Raw genomic sequence first — 18,186 nt, 5'->3', positions numbered from 1 at the left:
TACTAAAATTTAAAGCTGGAAATTATAAATAACATACTTTGCTATACATCTTATACTATACTGTGTTGATTTCTATAGGTATTTTGAAATCAGCACAATATTATTCCTGTTATTTACGCAAAATGTATACTTAAAAAATCACTGAAATAATATACATACTAGGTGACTCATCTCATTCTGTTCATCTCGATACAAGCTAGTTTACATAGGTAGGTATTATTTCATACTAAAAACAATCATATAACCACATAAATATATTACCACATTTGAAAAATAAATAATAATAATACTAATAATCCTAATAATCCTCAGCAAGTCTCAGTTTACCATAGCGTGCACACGATATACTTTAAATAAATTTAACCCTCATATAAAAACAATTATTATTTTAATATAAATCTTTAACAACATAAGCCTCCACCTGACAATTTATTGTTGATTTAGTGGGTTGAATAATAAGTAAACATTTTAATAATTAACATTTTAAAAAATCATAAAAAATAAGATACTTGACTTACATAAAATGTTTTTAAAATCAAAAGTTTTCTAAAAACCAGATTTACAAAAGGGCTATTTTGAAATTTTCAAAAATAATTTAAATTAGATTTAAATTGTTTTATTTTCAGTATTCAAAAATTTAAATTTGAAATATTATACTATACATGTAGAGAACAAGTCATAAATCATAGAGAAAAAAAAATAAAAATTATTGATTAGAACAAAAGTTACTTAATTTGTTTGGTCTTCTAATACACCCTACATATTTAAAACAGACACAACAGTATATAAAATATGAACCAAATTGAATTAGAATATAAATTAAAACATTTAAAGTACGGTCAAACGGAGAGCGGGCTGCCATGGCGGACTACTATGCGGAACGTGGCAGTCCGATTGTAATATTTTACAGAGAACGCACGGACAGCCTGCTTTCTGTTCAAATGTGCCTTTAACTCTGTTCTATAATAATTTATAATAATAATAAATTATACGGCAAAATAACATACACTCAACATCCAGTCTCTCTATTTTTAATATACCTAAATTAATGTTCAAGTAAATTGTATAATTCATTGCACTATGAACATTAATTTAATCAATACCAATCTATATAGTTAGGTTCACTACCAGTGCCGCAACTAAATGGTGTGCAAGGTGTCCATTACACATTGGCCTCAAACCAAAATATGCCCCCTAATTGGTAAATAAAAATTATTTGTAGCCGTAGTTGTAGAAATTTTAATTGATGTAAAATAAAGAAAAGAAAAAAAAGCTTGATCATATTATGAAAATATAATATTCTATACCTATTGTAATCATATAACATACCTAACTGTTTACTTGTTGGCAACAGAATTATTAAAAAATTTAACAACTTTCATATAATATTGTAGACAGTCGTTAACATAATATTATTTAATATATAATTTATAATATAGGTGGAAATATTTTAAGCAGCTAATTATTAATATAGGTCATGCCAGCAAAGCAAGATGTGCTGAAGTGACAATTATAATTTGTAATATAGCATCGCCTTACGCGCAGGCACGGGTAGTCCTGTTGTCACTGAGTGATACGGCAAGAACGTAGGTATGACGATTGAACGCGAGACACTCAGTAGTAGTACGGGCTAAATATTTATGATTTAGTGATTTGTTTTATGTTTGTCTTACAACTGAATAAAAGTGTTTGCGACCTGAAACCTGAGTATGAATATTATTTCAAGCTTCAGCGTTCTTACATTTTAAAAAGGAACAGTGCTGGTACATACGTACCTACAGTCAATGAAGTTTATTCATACCAAATACCGTTACAATATATGAAATCCTGATAGTCATTCCAATTTTGAAGAAACAGACATAGAATCAACAAACGCATATCGTCATACAACGCTCAACAGAGCTAACAGCACTAATCTGAATTTATTCTAAAGAGAGTCATTACTTATTAGCTTATAGCGTATAAAGGTAAGGCGTGTAGAATATTTTAACGTGTGTCACTCTAGATGGGTGATATCACACAAATTAATATTGTGATACGCTATACTACCTATATTAATATAATAATTCATTCATATTTTGCAGCTACATTAAAATTTGTAGATACCTACAACAGAATTATTTTATTTATACTTCTTGTGCGAGTGCTTTACCAAAATATTAATTAAATTTTTAAATTTTTCAAATTGTTTTATTGGAAAAGTAGATTAAAAAAGTCTTTTTTGGTAAAATTACAGGTGCTCTGCAAATTTATAAAAAAAAAAGTTGAATCCATGCCATAGTTTTAACATCATACTTCACTATACAGTAATATGAAAATTATTAAGATGACCATATAGGAAAAATGTTAAAATGGTTCAAAACAAAGATCTACTAGACTATCATAATATAAAATCCAACTATCATATCATATAGAAAAAAAATATTTAGGCCCCAAATTAAGGTTTGCAAATCAGCCCTATAATGTGTAGTTGCGGCACGGTTCACTACCTTCATGTTTACAATTAAAAATATTGAAATTATATTGTTTTTTGTAGAAATATACTCGGAAATATAGGTACCTAATAATCTTACAAATCATAGATGACTTGGAGTTTAACCTAGATTTATTTTTAGTTATGTTTCTCAATTACAATTTACTAGTATTTAATTTATAAACTACTAAAAATGAATATTATAATCTAGTGCAGATAATTTAATTATATCAATATTAATTATTAACTCTATCAATAATAAATATCAGATATTCTATCTAATATCTCATAATCCATCAGTGGGGCCAGGGAAAGCAGGGTCTGCTATGTGCACTGGACACACAACAAATATTAATTTATTACTTTATATTATTATTTATTAGTAACTTAATATAATTGGATACACGATACCCAACACGCAATAGATAAAGATTGTGCCCGGGTACGAAAGTGGAACAAAAGTATGGTCACAGAAATAAGGATAAAATAAATATTTGTTTCAAGTTGAATACATATTTGTGTCAAAATATATGTTGATTGAAAATAACATAATATTTTTATACGGTTTTTAAGATAAATTTTCAAAAAAAATTACCAAAATAGGTATTTACCAAGTATTTTCTGAACAAGTGGTTCCATTTACTGCTATTCCTAAATAATTGTAATATAAACCAAATTATTAGGTATAGAAATATGTTAATAAATATAACCATGAAGATAATGAACATGATAAGTACCTTATTAAACAATATAAATCTTTAGGTTTAAAATATATAGAATAAATTTAGACACTTTTGATAAATAATCGAGAAAATTTCAATGGATTTTTTTGATAATTTATTTAGACAGCTTATAAACTAAGAAAAATTAATTTTGTGTTCAACAATTTTAATATGAGTTAATATCAATTATTATAAATTGTGTATATATACTATGTAATAAACTTTATAACAAATACAAATTATGAAAAATTGAAATGGGCTTAAAATTGTTCATAAAATTATATTTATTAATACCGGATGTTAAATTGTACAAGACGTTTTGTATGATTAAATACAAATCGGTACTACTTGTTTTTTTAATTATTTAGGTGGATCACAAAAATGATTCATCATATTATGGTTATTTTGAAATATTCCAACCCTAATCTTATTTTAATATACTCTTATAATTTAAAAAAAAAAACAATCAAACTAATAAAAACCTTATCTGTATTGAAATTATGAATTACTTATATTAAACTTATGCTTATTTTTTATTTAGATTTATTCAGTTAAGATTGTATCTTCTATCTTTTTGATATATTTTAATATTAAATTAGTTAAATAAACTATAAATAATTCAAAATAATTTTAAATGTATAAATTGGAATTATTCACCTAGATTGAAATTGCATAAGCTTTAGAGGCCATAATACAAAATGCATATTTGGTTTCAAAATATAAAATAAGTAGTATACCTATATATATTGAGTATTTGAGTGGATATAAAATAGTACCTACCCAAATAAATTGAACTTTTTCAGTAGGAGGTAGGTACACACATAGCTTTTTTTAATAATAACTTATTGTGGTTTTTTAACTATTTAGCAATAATTAATTATAACCTAGCCTGAACCCTATGACTATTACTTTAGAAGGTTCATACAATTTTTATAAATAACTCAAAACGATTTTACTCACCACAGGAAGTTCCAAGTAGAGTTCGGGGTTAGTTAAAGATGACATCAATATTCAACACCACAGTACTACACTAAACTACTAGAATATTATAAAGGCACTGGCTATACACGCCGGTAGAAAAAATTTATTTCGGTCGGATATTTGGGTTCGCACGCGACCAGAAAGTAGTTAGACACGCCACAATGAAAATACATGCGACCACCTGTTTATGGTATATCGATAACGATAATAATAATAAAATAATAAAAAAAACTAATAATAACGGAACGTTTTAGTTCTAGAACATAAACAATAATAATGTTTTTATTTTTTGTTTACACGCTCGGTAACAGAATTGTAGTATCTTTTATCTACTTGATAATATACGATAGGCCACGATAACACCAGTGTGCGCCGTGGATATTTTAGCTGGTGGTATATTATGAAATACGCGGGAAAATGCCCTTTGCTAATAATATTGTGTAAAAAATAATTCGCGCCAAAAACCCAAGTCACAACACGGTGTTAATGTATTATCATCTAAATATCTAATAGGTCCATCATACACCACAGGTTATATTAAACTTAAAATATAAACTGTCATCTGTGCATACATGATACACCGATACACTCACACGGCAAACGGTAAATACATCGCTAATACAAGTTATTGCTTTTAAGTTATAACCATTAATTCAGATATTATACATTAACTCAATTTCTGAATCATAATATCTCAATAAGTGACACTGTGACAATAACCATGAATAAGTCAAGCCAAAATGTCAGTCATTCGAAAAAGCGTCACCATTAAACGATTCAATCCGTCGATCGTTCGTGGAATCATAAATGATTTTTGTATAATATGTTATTAACTATTGTTATACACTTATACCTAATATATTCTGTTGTATAGAATAAATGAGTAGTGTTTATTATTATTGTTTTCCCACGTAAGATGCAAAGCTGGGCAGTAACTAGTTAAAAAGTTAAAAGTTAAGTTAAAAATTACTTTTTTTGATAACTTTTAACTTAACTAGTTAAAAAAAAATAGAATATAGAAAATAACTTAGTTAGTAACTAAGTTATTTCTTTTTATAAATAATTGTAACTTATAACTTAGTTATTTTGTTAAAATTAAAGTTATTTGTAAAAAGTTATTTACAACAATTTTTCTATTATGATTTATGAACTGTATATTATTTGCATTGATATTTCTGAGAACCGCCAGGATTAATTAAGTAATTTTGTCATTTTGAACACTTCTATTAGATCTAATAGTTTGATTGCTACTTTTAATAAGCTGGTGAGATTAGGACTGTAAAAATATTTTTGAAGTAACATTTTAATATTTAATATTTTAATGTGAACTGTAAATATTTTCTTTTTTGTATCAATGTTTTAAACATTTTCCTTCAAATTCAAAAAAGAAACATTTAGATTAGACAACATTTAAAACTGAAAATAATTATATTCATAAGTTTGCTTTATAACAGAACTAGCAGCAGTAGATTAATTTATATTTTTTAAGTAGAATATGATTAAATAGGTACTATATTACTATATTCTATTCTATATTTCTATTGTATTTTAATGGAAAAAAATGGAAAAAATCATATTTCAAGATTCAACAACTATATTTAATTGTTTTTAATAAATAAATACTAATATTTAAATTATACTGCAAAAATAATATAATTTTGATCTGTATGTAAGGTACAGCTACAACAATAATCTAAGGCCCGTTTCACATGGACGCGTATCATACGCGACGTATCGTACGCGCGCGTTTTCATTTACATTGGTCAAATTCATACGCGTCACTCCGACGATGGCGCGTTTCCCTCGCCAGTTTGGCGCGTATGAACTTAATCAATGTAAAATGAAAACGCGCGCGTACGATACGTCGCGTATGATACGCGTCCATGTGAAACGGGCCTTAGACAGTTGTATAACTTATAAAATAATATAGTCTGTGCATTTGCTATTAATTTGTTTTATTTTATAGTTTATACCAAAACTAGTTATTTTCCTACGATGAGATAAAAAAAAAGTTTATGAGTAAGTTAAATGTATTAAAAAAAAAAAAGTAACTTAACTTAGTTACTCATATTCTCATTTTATTTTATAATCTTAATTGAAATTATCAACTACAGGTAACGGTAATATATTTTTGAATTTTTCAAATATATAGAAATTGGTATAATAAAAATCTAAAAGCTGATAACTATAAACTTATAAGCAATAAACAATACACGCGACAACAGCTAGTAATATAATATTATACACCTAATCTAATGTATCATCATAAATCATAATTTATAACATAGGTATTAAAAAAAAAACGTAATATTTATATATGACCTACTACCTAGTGAACACATACCTGAATAGATATTGTAATTTATAGAATATTATAATATATTACAAGTTAATAATTATTACAACGTATTTAAGCATTAATGTAAGACCAATTTACTATCAATACTTTTAAGTAGGTAAGTAGAGATTCTGTCGCTCCACAAATGTTGCCACTGAATATCTACATCAATAATTTCGAGCTTCAAAAAACCTCCATCTTGATCTTATTATCATGGAAGTAACTATGGTGGCGGACGGCTGTGGGAAACCCGAAACGTAGTCCTCTAAAGATGAATCTAGCCCCTTTAGTGCTCACAAAAATCAGGAATATTATACCTATAAATATGTTTAATTACAGCACACAGGTTTAATGTATTATATCGGTTGGTAAAGTGATTAAACATTCTAAAAATGTAAATCTAATATTTTTGAAAATTGGTTTATAAAATTTAATTCGTGATTTGCATTTAGTAGTAGTGTATGTTTAGTAGTGATTATTAAAGAAAACTGAACAGGGCCTGGAATTAAATGCCCTTAAAACATCAAAAGGTGCTCTAAAAATACCTTTTCAATGTAATAATGTCATTAAAAAATAATTAAAATTTTGTTTATAGGAACGCCATAGGCGAAAATCACCCAAAAACATCAAAGGGACTTCATCAAAGAACCAACATTTTTTTAATTTGTTTTTGAATTTTAGATTCTGAGCGGAGCGATTTGGTTTTAATGATGTGTGTTTTTTTTCTGTCTATCAGCAACATTTTGGATAGTAAGTTCGATTTTTGAGATCAGCGTCTTTTCTGTTAGAAAAGTGAACCTGGTTGGTGCTTTTGGCAGGTCAAAATTGAAAATTCTAAGTATTTTTAGAAAGCGTCGATAAAAACTACCGACAAATTATGAAAAACCGCTAAAAATGGGATTATAATTTCTAACGCTTTGTTTATCACCATAAAAGCGAATAAAAAATAATAATATTATAAGGACTACGCTAACCACTCAAAATAGTTTTTCATATACAATGGTTTATCATTGTATTCAAATATAACACATCCACTACAACTACTGTACAGCAGAGCGGTACCCACTTGTTCACCTTTTTAATAAATGTAGTTATAATGGAAATATTATGGTGGAATTACTATATAAGTTATAATCACGGGGTTCGGGGTGCTAGCATCAAAATTCAGTGTACTAAGCACCCTTCGTACCCCTGATATTTGCGCCAATGAGGCACGTAACTACGCACTCGATTTTATCTTAACTAAATACTAACAGTAATACAAAATCAAAATATCAAACTTCGGTGTTCACAATAATAACAATACATAATATACTGAAAATAAATGCGATTGCGGTGTATCATCAGACACCAATTTACCAGTTGGCAATAAGTATTATTATTTGTTCGAGTCCCACTCATTTGAAAGACACCACGGCGGACCACATACAATAATCGCTGAAGATACATAAAGACGTTATCGTATTTATATTTAGCACAATTGACATATTTTAATACAGATAAAAAATATTTAAAAACTATTAAGGAAAATAATACTTCTTGATATAATATTTCGAGTTTCCCAATTTAAACTGAATTTCTTACTATATTATATTAAAATGTGCACTAAAAATAAGTAAAATAACCTAAAAATGGTAAAAAAACACAAAATAAAAGTTTCACTTTTGTAGTGTCTGTTGCGTGATATTAATTATGCACTTGTAATGCGTTGAACCAGAGCACCCAAAAAATAATGCAACACTTTGCATTGAAATCTAAGCTCTATTATAATGATTATTGAATAATGATTTAATTAAAAATAGTGAAAATATTATGAACGCACGGCGTCATGGATATGCAATAAAGTGTACACCACTGATAGTATGCCGCAAGCAATATGACCAATAAAATATGTAAAATATTGTGTCGGTAGTGGGTCTCGATATAATTTATAATTAAATGTGTCATTGATCGTAGCTGTTGTATCGTAAATATTTTAAATAAATCAGAAAGGAGCAGACTGCAGACATTCAAACACAATCAAGAACAGTCCAAGAAAAATGAATAAACTAGTTACTAGACTACTAGCGAATACCTAACTACCCTACGGCCTACACCTATTGCTAAATATATTATTATTGTTATTATTTTATAATATTATATCGGCTTATATAATACCATCAATTATTGCAATAAATACAGTAACGAATAAATAATAAATTTAGAGTTCACAGCCATGCAACAAAACCAATAAGAGTGACAACTAAATAATGGGCGCTCAAAACAAAAATCAACGTGCGTAAGTCATAAAATATTATTTTTTCCACACAGTAACTGTGCAAAATGTATAGCTAGTAACTTGTATGACTTTAGAGTGTGGCTTATTATGTTATGTAAAATATAAAATAACATGTTGCATAATTATATAACAATAATACAATATTAGATTGTTGATTTACCAGCTTGTTGTTGATATTAATAAATTATTGATCTTTAGTATTTATGTAAACCGTCACGAGCGCTAAAGTCGTTACCATATCCACCATAGTGTAAAGAATAAGGACATAAGGTATTATTATCATTCCTTAACTATCAGTGTTATACTATGACGTACTAATGTGCTGTCCACGATGTGAGAAGATTCTTATCTTAGAGATTTCTGTAAAATATTAATTCATTTTCATAATAAATTTTATTATTAATTATTAAGTATTAAGTAAATAGTAATTTTAAAGTTTTGACATAAATAATAAATCATTCATATTTGATAATTAGTATAATATTAAACTATTATATATAGACCTATAAACTAAGTTTATCTTAGTTTATGGTCCTTAATATTATACAATATTAATTGATCATAGATCTTGACATGATCCAAGGTATTATATTATTTAATATTTACAATTGTATCTGATTTGTTTATTTGGTTATGATAATTCATAATGTGATTACTTATACAATATATTATTAATTATTAATTGAAATTAGGTATGTAATTTAAATTTGGAAATATTTATTACTGAAGTAAATATCCAATAAACGTATAAGTACCTAGGTAGGTACTATTTAAAGCCAAAATGAATATATCAACTGAAATTGAACTTGGACTGAAACGGTTGTGTAACCCAGCACTGATAAACGACAAATGTTTCGAAACATTAATACAAAAGGCTGAAAAGATACTGGGAACATTGTTAGGTGATACTTCGGAACAGACATTTGATGATGGTAAGAACTGAGTACCTTATAGAACTAATAATTTATTTCGTTAATTTAGAAAAAAATAGTTTTTTAACTTGTGATAGCATATTTAACATGTAAACTGAATAAGTATAATAGGGTAATCTATTAATTGTACAAAAAAAATAATAAAAACTACAATAGAATAAATTATTATAACATGTAAACTTATCTACTTTGATCAATGGCGAGTAGCAGTGAAGTTTAGTTTATTTTTAAGTGTAATGTAACATGTAAACTGAATTATTATATAGTATTACAACCATTAAATTTTTTTTTTTTTTTACAATTAATAAATTACTTTATTATACTTATATATGCAAAACATCGTACAAAACAATTGAATGCGCTTGTCGGAAAATAAATAAAATAGTTATTATCATATAATAATGATTGCTGTTCTTAAAAGGCCTAAATGATGTTAGTCCGTATGCAATAAAAACAGCAGGCCGTTTGGAAAAATAATAATTGGTTCGCAAACGGGCTATCCCATTGCAACGAGCCTAGTCTTTTTGCAAAAATACTAATTTTCCAAATAGCCTACAACATATATATTATATCTACACTAACACAAATTGTTTTTATCACTAAAGTAATGTCTAATACTTAGTATTGTATTAAAAATACATTTTTCTATATAATTCTTATACGATGTAGACTTGTCTGGAATTCTAAATTTAATATTTTTTTTCTAAAAAATTTCTAAAATTGGTTTTACTTAATTTAGCAAGTGGAATATGGGCTGCATTTGCCAATGAAGTTTCATTTAGCATTAAATTAAATGAAAAATGATCACTATTATTTGTTCAATTAGGCAATAATACTTGGTTATTTTGTTTCACTTCATTCAATTTTCGTTGAATTCCGCATTTCCGCGAGCATGGTTATCTTGACTAATGTGTTACCTACTAACCTCCAATAATAATTATACAAATATTTTGGTGGCTGCGATTAGTGTGTCACATATTGGTTTTAGTACATCATAAGTATACCTACAAGTTTTTTATTTTTTGATAACATTGAAGTAAATAAATAAATAAATTTGTTCATTTTTCTTTTATTTTGATTAAATGGTTTTGTATAAATTGGTATCTTTGATAAATTTTAGTAAGTTGTAGATGTTTAGAGGTTCATTATTTAGGCATTTGGAGAGGGTATTTGGGATGAGGTATTTATATCTTTCTTCTTTAAAATTTAAATTGACGACACTCTATTACATGTTTGATGGAAATTTGAGATCTACAAGTGGTACATGGTTCAGGCTATATTTTTTCCATGAGCTATTTGTGGGCATGCCAGGAACGTCCTATTCTTAAGCCCATTAGTAGTCTCTAGTTTATTCTAATGGGTTAATCTGTCTATCGGTAGTATCAGTGCTCGAAGTGGGGGGGAGGATACAGAGGGATGGCTCCCTCTACTTTTTTGTTAGATGAAGAATATAAGAATGTTATGATTATATCAGAAAATCTGAATTTTAAGGCATCCCTCCACGTCTTGTCTTGAGCCATTTCGACCACTGGGTAGTATGTTTTATTTCTCTTAATTTGTTGAGTGTTGTCCATCAGTAAATGCTACTCCTTACTCCATAAATTTGTTATGGTTTTTTGGCTTCTCTTTTGAAGTCATCATTAGAAAAAGTTGTATTGATAAATTGGTGACTAGTTGCTTGTTTCTATATTTTGTTTCCCTCTATGGTGAAGTATCCATGTAAGTTATAGGTTAGTAATATCCGAGGTAATATCATTGTTCTTTTTAGGATTAAATCGTCTAAACAAAATGTTATAAAGTTGTTGAGGACAAATTATTATTATTATTATTATTATTAATAAAGGTTATATTTTACTAATTACACAAATAATTTAATATAAATAAATTGATTAACATTGCTTTTAAATTTAAATCAATAATTTCTGATTAATCTCTTTTTAATTTCAGAGTCTACCGTATGCATAACGTCTAAACAAGATATTGCTAAAGAAGCATATGCTTCATTGATAACTCTGTTTACAATTGCTAATCGACATTGCCTAGACGGAAAGTCATTGAATCAAAACCTACAAACAATAGTTTTGGCTAATACTGATCGTTTACCAGAAATCATCAAAACCTATGAATCTGTTAGACCACGTCTTTTGGAAGTTTCAAAGATTACCACTACATCTTTGGCTAATGTGGTTGATGTTGAATGCCGCCTCGATTACTGTGTACAAGTTAGTATATCATCATGTTTATAATTTTGAAATCACATAAACAATCAAAACTATTAGTTTATTTTATTTTCAAATTATTGTCGTGTTACATATCATTAAGCAGCTTATATATGACTATGTAAACAATGTGATGTGCTAATAAACTATAACATTAGTTAACTAATTATTACAATAACAATAAATGTATTTGTTTTTAGTCTAGTGTTTTTGATGACGTTTCCGAATTCTTATACAAAGTGCGGCTGAAGACAATAGACAATGGTACAATAAAATTCATTGACTTCGTCTGCAATACACAGGAACTTCAAGAACTAGTTTTTAAGTTAAAGGACGCAGTTCGACATTTAGAAAAAATTGCTTCTGCCAGTTAAGATTCACAAAATATGTTATCAAATTCAATCAATAGTCTATGCAATTGCTCAATCCTAATTGTTCTTATTGGGTACATAATATATTTTACGATATTTTATTACAGTCTTAATGTATTATATATTTTAGATTTCTATAAGACATTAAATTAAATTAATATTGGGAAAAACAGTTTACTTTTAACAATGATAAACGTAAAAAAAAAAAGATAAACAGAATATTTAACATAAAATAAAACTAAACAAAAACCAATTATAAATTGTAAGAATGTATGGATAAATTATTTAGTTAATAACTTTTGTAACATTATTTTTTTGACTGACGGTCGTACACGGCAACTTTATATGCCTCATTGAACTTTTCTAAAGCTATAAATGTTAATACAGTATGAGGTCCAATTCTAGCAAAATATGGCACAATGCCCTTCCACAAATTGAAGAAACCTTCATTCTTCACTACTTTTACCATTGCATTTATTGTGCCAGTATATTCTGGTACTCCATCAATAATTTTCATGCTTTGGATTCTATAAAAACAGAGTTAGACAATCATTGCATATTTTGTAATTTATACTAACATAGATTTAATTTAATTGTATTTTATTCATACCTAGTTTTGGCAATATCCACTGGGAGTGAGGCTACAGTTGTAATGGCGCCGGAGGTCATTGATGAAGCAAAATGCAATATAATGTTATCTTTGAAATAACCTAAAATAATTTCAATTGAATATTACTAAATAATTTTTATTTAAAAAGCTCAATTATAAGTAAAACTCAATAATATAATATTACTAATAAGTAAAGACCGGATTTATATGTTTTTACATATCGTTACTGGGTCTAAGCAGTCTTATGAGAGTAAAAAATGTGGACTCTTACTGAAGTGCAATAGTATTTTATTAGAATACGCAACTTTTAATACCCAATTAATACCTCACTTTCAAATAATGTTGAAAAAAAATTTTAAAATGCATATTTAAGCAAATAATGATGTTTATTGATTATTTTAGCATATTTTTAAAATTTTTAAGAGAATATAATGAGAATATTTTAAGGTTTTAAAGAGAATATTAGCATCATATTTTAAGTATTTTAAGAGAATATAAATCCGGTCTTTACTAATAAGTAATATGTATACCTAAATATTATATTACACACATGTTTGAACAATTGTGTTAATAAGTAATAATAGGCTGCCTGCCTATTGAGATTTCAAATACAATCTATATTAATACATTATGGTTTTACAATATTACATAAATTCAGAATAATACATGAATGAATTCAATGTTTTATTAGACATTTTTTATTTTGGTACACAAATATAATAATATACTTTGTTATTTTTTTAATATATTAAGAACAAATAAAATAATTAATTTTAAGCTATATTACCCATAGTTTGTTTGTAATTCAATACTGTTCTTTTCAAATATATATGAATCATTGCTTTATTAACATAAATATATTTTTGGGCTGAGTACAGATATTTTTTAATTTATAACTGATTTTGCGTAACACTTTGTGTATCTACATAGAAACTAATAAAATGTACTTTCTACATACTTATGATTCATACCTTTTCTTCAAAATGGAAAATATCGAGTAACGTACTAAGTTTGTCAATACATCACTTTTTTTTAAAGATATTGGTAATTGATATCTTTATTTAAAATCACCTAATTTTAGAATATATCTAATTTAACTAGAATTATTCTAGATACACTGGAAAAAGGTTCAATATTTATTTAGTATTTATAATATGAATTTTTCATGCCACTGATCGTTCACAATCAATCATAAATACTTAGTTAATTACTATACAGAATTCCAATGATAATAATATTATTTTCAATTTTGACAATAGTTTTATAAGTAAGAAAAATTCAAGTACATCATATAATCATTATAAATCACTTAAATAATACCTAGATAATTATTATATTCATTTAAAGATGATCATATAATAATTTAAGTATTTGAATTAAAAGTATGGTCAATATTCTGACCTCGTTTCTGACCAATATTTCTGAAAATTATTATAATTATTAGTGTATTTGTTGAGAAATTATGTCATATAATAAAAAAAAAGAAAATTAGTAACCATGGTTGATTTTAATAATTCAAAAGAATTGTGATATATCTCATATTTATTATCTACAGATAAGATTACTGTAGTAAAATTAATTAATTTTTATTTCTAGAAATTTAAATGCAATTTTAAGAACCCAACTGTAATCTTGTAAACTGTATCTTTTTTATATGATTTAAAAATAAAATAAAAATAGTAGGTATTTTTTAATTCTATCCAAATTTATAAGATATAATTAGTTTTATTTTTAAATTATAAGGAATATTATAAAAATAGAACTTAATTAATGATTGTCTTTGAATTATAAAATTAAAATAATAAGCATTCATTTTAAAATAATTATTAATGACTGTTTAATGGTTTTTTCTGGATATCAAAACAATGGTAATACAGGGAAAAAATTACATGACTTAATGCAGTTTGTGAAACCTTCTTTCAATTAGTTTAATTAAGTTTTAATATCAATTATAAAAATGTATACATATTAATAATCTTTATTATAATTTAAATAACAAGGTATTACCATGCAATAACCTTGCATTAGGAAGCTAATAAGTAATAATGTATTAAATATTTAAAAAATAATAAAATAAAATCCATAAAAATTACTAAGGGTCTCGTGAATAACTTTTTTCCACTAAATTATAATGGTTGAAATAAGATAATTATTACTGTACTGGAGAGCCAATTACTATGCATCATACTGCCATAGTTTGTTTTGGTTCACCTTTAATTGTTTGCTGTTAAATAATTAAATAAGTGATTATTTTAGAATGTACATACAACTTATTAATTGTTTGATAAGAGGTTTGATCCATACATATATAAAAAAAATGGACTGGTAGCAGAAAGAGGTCCGAGGACTAACATTTTTAGAAAAAGATAGCATTCAACTTAATTAGTATATAGCAATTAATGGCGAAAGAGAGAAAGAAATTTAATAACAAAGATCAGAATATTTTTAGAAAAAGAGATAGCATACACTTTTAGGTCCCACTATGTGCACATGTCTATTGACTATATTATGTATATATTATGTACTATATTATCTCTTTTTAAACATATTGGCACTTGGCAATCTATAACAGCGCATGGATGTGCAGTCGATATATTAATATGTCTATGGCTTTATCATATGAATGTCAATAAATGTCGTTAGATGATTAGTTGACTTATCCAAAATTAATTTTAAAAATATATGTGACAAATATACCTATACATTGAAATAATATATTATTTATTATTACTCCATACTATATAATTACCCAATACTTGAGTATGGAAATGCTTATAAAAACTCAATGCCATTTATATGTTATTTGCTAGATTTGAAGTATAGATGTTATGCTTTAATAATTATTTTAATAACCATTTTAACTCACCGCTATTAAGGTAAATTTCTTTAGATTGAGAATATGATGCAAGTTGAGCCATATTGACAACAGCTGCCCTTCCCATTGTGGCGATACATCCTCTCCACCATGTAGCAATACCTTCTTCTCTCGCAATCCTGGCTAATGCGTTGAACACACTAGTATAACCACGTCTTTCAGACAATGGTAATTGTCCGTCTGACGTCATTCGTATGAGCGCTACTTCAGCCGGGGTACCAACAGCAGCGCCAGTCACTCCAGATACTAGGGCCAAGCCCAGTTTCACCAACAAGTTAGGTGGTTTGTTGTCTTCCCTATAGGAGTAAACAACAGAAGCGTTGTTCATAACACAATCTGAATGCAAGTGTGTTCTGGCAACACTCACCCGGTCATAATTGTGAACAACGAGTTGTACATGCCCAACCGTGTGGTCGAATATGTGGCTTGTCTGAGGATGCCGGCGGACAAACCAGGATAAAAGGCTGTAACGCCCTTCTCTTTGATCATGGAACGAACAATACCGCCCATGGACTTTTGCGCTTCAGTGGCGGTGATGTCGCGTCCGGCCATCTGCATGCGGTTCTTTAGCACGTCCAGCGGATGCACTATGACGGTGGCCACGGTCCTGTAAAACATAATACTATGTCATAAACCATTCACCAATAACAACAGTAACAGTAATGAATAACAATATTGTATTGTCATAATTAATGAGAGTTATCGTTGGGAGCTGGTACTTACGCGGATAGTCCACCGTTGAAAAACTTGACTAAAGGCGGCAAAGGCACGGAATCGCTCATGATGTCTCGTGTGTGTGTGCGTGTCCGCTTGCTCAAAGTGATTTACAAGATCTTTAAAGGTCCTTCTTGAGCATGACACGGAGGCACTTACCTTCACAATCGCTCGCAGTGCACGTCTAAAGTGACAGTGGAAAACTCGAGGACTGCCGGACTGCCTATTCAATATTAATTTTTAAATGATTTGTTATAGCGCGCGCCGCCGTTCGTGATATCCCCACCAAGTTTAATTGATTCGTAATCGGCACGGTGGCCGTCGGCGTGAATTTAATGAGAAGGGGGTCTAGGGGAGAGAGAAATTAATAATTAAACAAAAATAAAAACGTTCAACGGTCGTCACGTCTTGCCACCGAATAATAGAATAATATTATCCTATATAGATTACATTGTAATATTATTACATTATAAATATAATATCAACTATCGACAATAATATAATATTATAATAATACTTATTGAAATATTACTTGTATATATTTAATTTTATAGATCCAACATCGCCGATACTGTGTGATTATTATTATCTTTATCGTACCGCTGAAAGGTCACGTTCGTGGGCGTGCGGACAACCTCGGCCGCCAAAAGCGCTTGGTGATCGCGCGGGAACAGCTGACACGCGGGTTTATTTGGGTGGTCCTTAAATTTGAAGTTCAAACATTTTTTCATCTCACCCCCTAAAACAGTGTATATACATACAATATATAGGATCAATCGGATAAAGTTAACCCGTGCCTATCTGAACTTAAAGTTTGAAATTTAACATTTTTTCAAAATCTTTGAAATTTTTGTTTTGTCGTAAATTGTAGGTCTAATTAAAATTTAGTATGGATACTAAATTAAATTAAACTACATTTGCGATCGTTTTTGTTCTATAATTGTATACCCGGTATATCGTACATACTTACCTACTCTAATATAATAGTAAAATATCTGAATTCTGAATTCATAATATAGTATTATAGTGCACTATCAGGGGCGGCTCCAGGGGGGGACTAGGGGCCGCCCACCCTACCATGTTTCTGGAGCCGATGTGCACTATGCCACTATAATACACTGTTGTTAATTTCTGATTTTATTAACAACTCTTCAATTACCTGATTATTAAGTATTTCAAAATTATTATAAAACAAGTTTTATTTATTTTCAGTATAGGTACATTTGAGAGGTAGGTACGAAGAGTTTTAATAATACCTCGTTGAATGTAACATTACACTATTTTAAATTAGTAATTATTATAAAATTAATTTGTTGTCACACCTGCACCGAAAGTTTGGAAAAAATCAGATTTTAAATAACTGCATTATTGAAGAAAAAAGGGGCGAGCATGCTTGGTGAATCATCCTGTATGGCTGTATATGCACCTACGGCCTACCTATATATAAATATTTATATTATTCTATACGTATAATCATTTATTATAAATATTAAATACTATCTACCTAGTATTTATAATCAATTTTAGAATAGTATTGTATTAGTATTTAGTATTGGTATAATCCGTTATAGAATGTCTGAATATTGCATATAGATAATATGCATACATTGTATCTCTCTTTTTATTGGACACAATGTTATGTTCAATGAATTGTATGATTAGTTCAATACTTC

At 27.9% G+C, this 18,186-nt stretch overlaps 3 protein-coding genes across 4 annotated transcripts in view; 1 reads left to right on the top strand and 2 right to left on the bottom strand.

The window, feature by feature from the left end:
- LOC132946498 (polypyrimidine tract-binding protein 2) overlaps window positions 1–4,460 on the bottom strand; it is a 202,549-nt gene extending 198,089 nt beyond the window's left edge. For both annotated transcript variants that reach the window (XM_061016525.1, XM_061016526.1), the window contains exon 1: window positions 4,156–4,460. The gene's annotated coding sequence lies outside the window, so the exon portion shown is untranslated. The remainder of the gene's footprint in view (window positions 1–4,155) is intronic.
- Window positions 4,461–9,139: 4,679 nt separating this feature from the next.
- Window positions 9,140–12,415, top strand: LOC132946636 (COMM domain-containing protein 3). The gene is made up of 4 exons (XM_061016681.1): window positions 9,140–9,375; window positions 9,485–9,724; window positions 11,672–11,946; window positions 12,144–12,415. The coding sequence occupies exons 2-4, from the start codon at window positions 9,574–9,576 to the stop codon at window positions 12,315–12,317; spliced, it is 600 nt and encodes a 199-aa protein (XP_060872664.1). The 5' UTR covers window positions 9,140–9,375; window positions 9,485–9,573; the 3' UTR covers window positions 12,318–12,415.
- LOC132946635 (mitochondrial 2-oxoglutarate/malate carrier protein-like) lies at window positions 11,984–17,072 on the bottom strand. Its single transcript, XM_061016680.1, has 5 exons — window positions 16,523–17,072; window positions 16,167–16,406; window positions 15,791–16,095; window positions 12,925–13,024; window positions 11,984–12,841 (listed from the first exon to the last, which is right to left on the bottom strand). Exons 1-5 carry the CDS (start codon window positions 16,579–16,581, stop codon window positions 12,622–12,624), a joined length of 924 nt encoding a protein of 307 aa, XP_060872663.1. The 5' UTR covers window positions 16,582–17,072; the 3' UTR covers window positions 11,984–12,621.
- Between the last annotated feature and the right edge of the window lie 1,114 nt (window positions 17,073–18,186).

This window comes from Metopolophium dirhodum, chromosome 6 (genome assembly GCF_019925205.1).
Source record: "Metopolophium dirhodum isolate CAU chromosome 6, ASM1992520v1, whole genome shotgun sequence".
NCBI lineage: Eukaryota > Metazoa > Arthropoda > Insecta > Hemiptera > Aphididae > Metopolophium > Metopolophium dirhodum.
This window is presented reverse-complemented; position numbering and strand designations above follow the sequence as displayed.